We start from the raw sequence: 2,461 nt of genomic DNA, 5'->3' as shown, positions 1-2,461 counted from the left end.
TATAAGATACCCCTACTAGATTAGTTATCCATAAGCCGCTAGGACTTATAACTTATAACTTATAGGGGACTTATAATATAAGCCTTAACTTATACTATAAGCTAAGGACTTATGCTATAAGCTATTATAATAAACTGTAAGATACTTTAAGTATATATATATCCTCTTATAAAGTATAAGATAGAACTTAGCTTACCAGCTATTAATAAAGCCTTTTTACCTAAATATACTTAACCCGCTCTATTTACTATTAAGAAATATAATACTTCGCTCTCACTTAGTGTATAACGCCTTATAACTCTATAAATATAAACCAGTATAGACTAGTTTACCTATTTAAAACCCTAACTGTTATAAGTTAGCTTATTATCTATTAATAAGACTTTTTTATTTAAATATATTTAATTTATACTATTTACTATTAAAAGATATAATACTTTATAACTAATTAATAGTAATACCTTATATATTTATTAATATAAATTTAATATAAATTAATTTATCCTTTAAAAATTATATTTATTATAAATAGTAGTATTATAAAAGTTAAATTATATATATAGTTATAATAGTAAAGTTAAGTTAATATATATTATTTATAATAATAGTTTAAAGAAATATTTAAATTAAAATATAAAGTATAATTAAAATAGACTTAAAGATATCTTTTAATAGTTAGGTTTTTAGTAGTAAAATTAAGTAAATTCAAATTAAGTGGGGTATTTAGCTGTCTTAGAATTTTACCCTTATCTTAGAATTTTACTGCCTACTCTATAATTAGGGTTCCTTTTTAGTTAAACCTATAAGTATGACCTTTGTTTATAGTACTTTAGGTAGGAAGGACTCTGCAAAGATTTCCAGATCCACTCACGTAAACGGAAGCATGACTTCAATTCCACTCCTGCAGTAGGAAATAAGTCTGGTGTCTCAATTTTCTATTCTGTGTCCTGGCCTTGTTCGGCGATTCCTCGAATTATCTTACTACAGATGGATAAGCAGTCTAATTGCCTGATCAAGAATGTCACTCGTGAACAAGACCCTTGAAGTCGAGAAGTATGTAAGCCTTGGCTGTAAGTTTTCACTTGGCACTTGATGTTTTGGTTCGTAATAGAAATGTATTATGAAGTGAAAATTAGATAAAATGCTTAGCCAAGAGACCCACCTCATCGTGTTGCAAACCCATTGGCCGAACGTGTAAGTATTGCCGCAGATTGTTATAGCATAGGAATGCAAGTAAGATGTTAGATTAAGTAACTCTCTATATCTATGCTGGTCTGTGGCAGGAAATGTGGGTTTTAATTCAGGCTGATTATCTATGATCTGCAATGTCGCGTCGTATATGCATCTGGGCAGGCGGGGAAGAAATAAAAAAACTATATTAGCATCAAATGCCCAGCGCGACGCAGAGTCTAACGTTACTAGCCAAAAGAGTAATGCCAAGACATAGTAAGATGAGGAGTAAGCTAGTTATTAGAAATTATTATAGGAGGCACTTCCTAAACTATATATACAAATAAATAGTAGTTCGTAATAATAATTAATATTTCAAGAGTATTATCTCAAAAGAACTAAAACAAAGAAAAAGTACAGCTTGAGAAAATATTATTATAGTTTAGTAGTCAGTATCGCATCTGATGCCCTATTTAGAAGGTAGTAGGACAGCCTGTAAGCACCTCATGCATGATAATACTGCCAAGCTGTGAACCGCTCTTCCGATTAATCATGATGAGAGCGGCTGTGTAAGAGGCAACATGGTTAGGAAATAGTATAAAGCCAGCTGCTTCTTCCAGTTCTATATCCTTTTCTAAATACCAGCAACTCTTACCTCCCCTTTAAGCTTAAGGACATCACACTAAATACCACTACTACACTTTTTCAATATGCACTTTTTCGGTCTCCTTCTGACTCTTACAGCCACTTCATCTGCCATCGATATCAGAGGCTGGACTAGCGATGGCTGCCGAGGTTCCTTTAGAGCCTGTACAGGCATCGACCCCAGATTATGCTGCATATTTAGCGAAACATCAAGCAGTGGCAGGTATAGCATTTCTGTGAATGCTGTGAGTAAGATATCTTTCCTTTAGCTTATAGATCTATCAGGACTAACTGGTGTTAATAGATCCCAACCTCCTGGCGTATTGGAGCCGAGGCTCGAACTGGTGGTGCTTGCAGATATATCGGAACCTCGGCATCACCCGCAAGCGGCAGAAAAGACATTTGTATGCGGTACACAAACCGTGGCGACCGCACAGGAGGCTACTACTACTTTCCCACCCTTAAGCGTGCTGCCGATAATTCTTGCCCCACTGAGCAGCCCGCAGATGGGAAATGCGAAGCCAGCGTCAAGCCCAACGCGCTTGGTCTTGAGGATGGCACTATGTACGACATTACCGGCCTCACGGAGGAGAAGATCCAGGAGTTGGTAAGTTTCTGATGCAGAGTGGGAAAATATGTATGGCAT

At 35.4% G+C, this 2,461-nt stretch overlaps 1 protein-coding gene across 1 annotated transcript in view; it reads left to right on the top strand.

Moving 5' to 3' along the window:
- Positions 1-1,880: 1,880 nt before the first annotated feature.
- Positions 1,881-2,461, top strand: part of FGSG_14010 (uncharacterized protein) — a gene marked incomplete at both ends in the record, with an annotated part of 924 nt that continues 343 nt past the window's right edge. Inside the window, 2 exons of the mRNA XM_011324818.1 lie at positions 1,881-2,060; positions 2,120-2,422. Coding sequence (XP_011323120.1) covers positions 1,881-2,060; positions 2,120-2,422 — 483 coding nt within the window. The remainder of the gene's footprint in view (positions 2,061-2,119; positions 2,423-2,461) is intronic.

Source organism: Fusarium graminearum, chromosome 2, assembly GCF_000240135.3.
Source record: "Fusarium graminearum PH-1 chromosome 2, whole genome shotgun sequence".
Taxonomy (NCBI): Eukaryota; Fungi; Ascomycota; class Sordariomycetes; order Hypocreales; family Nectriaceae; genus Fusarium; species Fusarium graminearum.
Note: the sequence above shows the minus strand (reverse complement) of the source record. Positions and strands in the feature narration are given on the sequence as shown.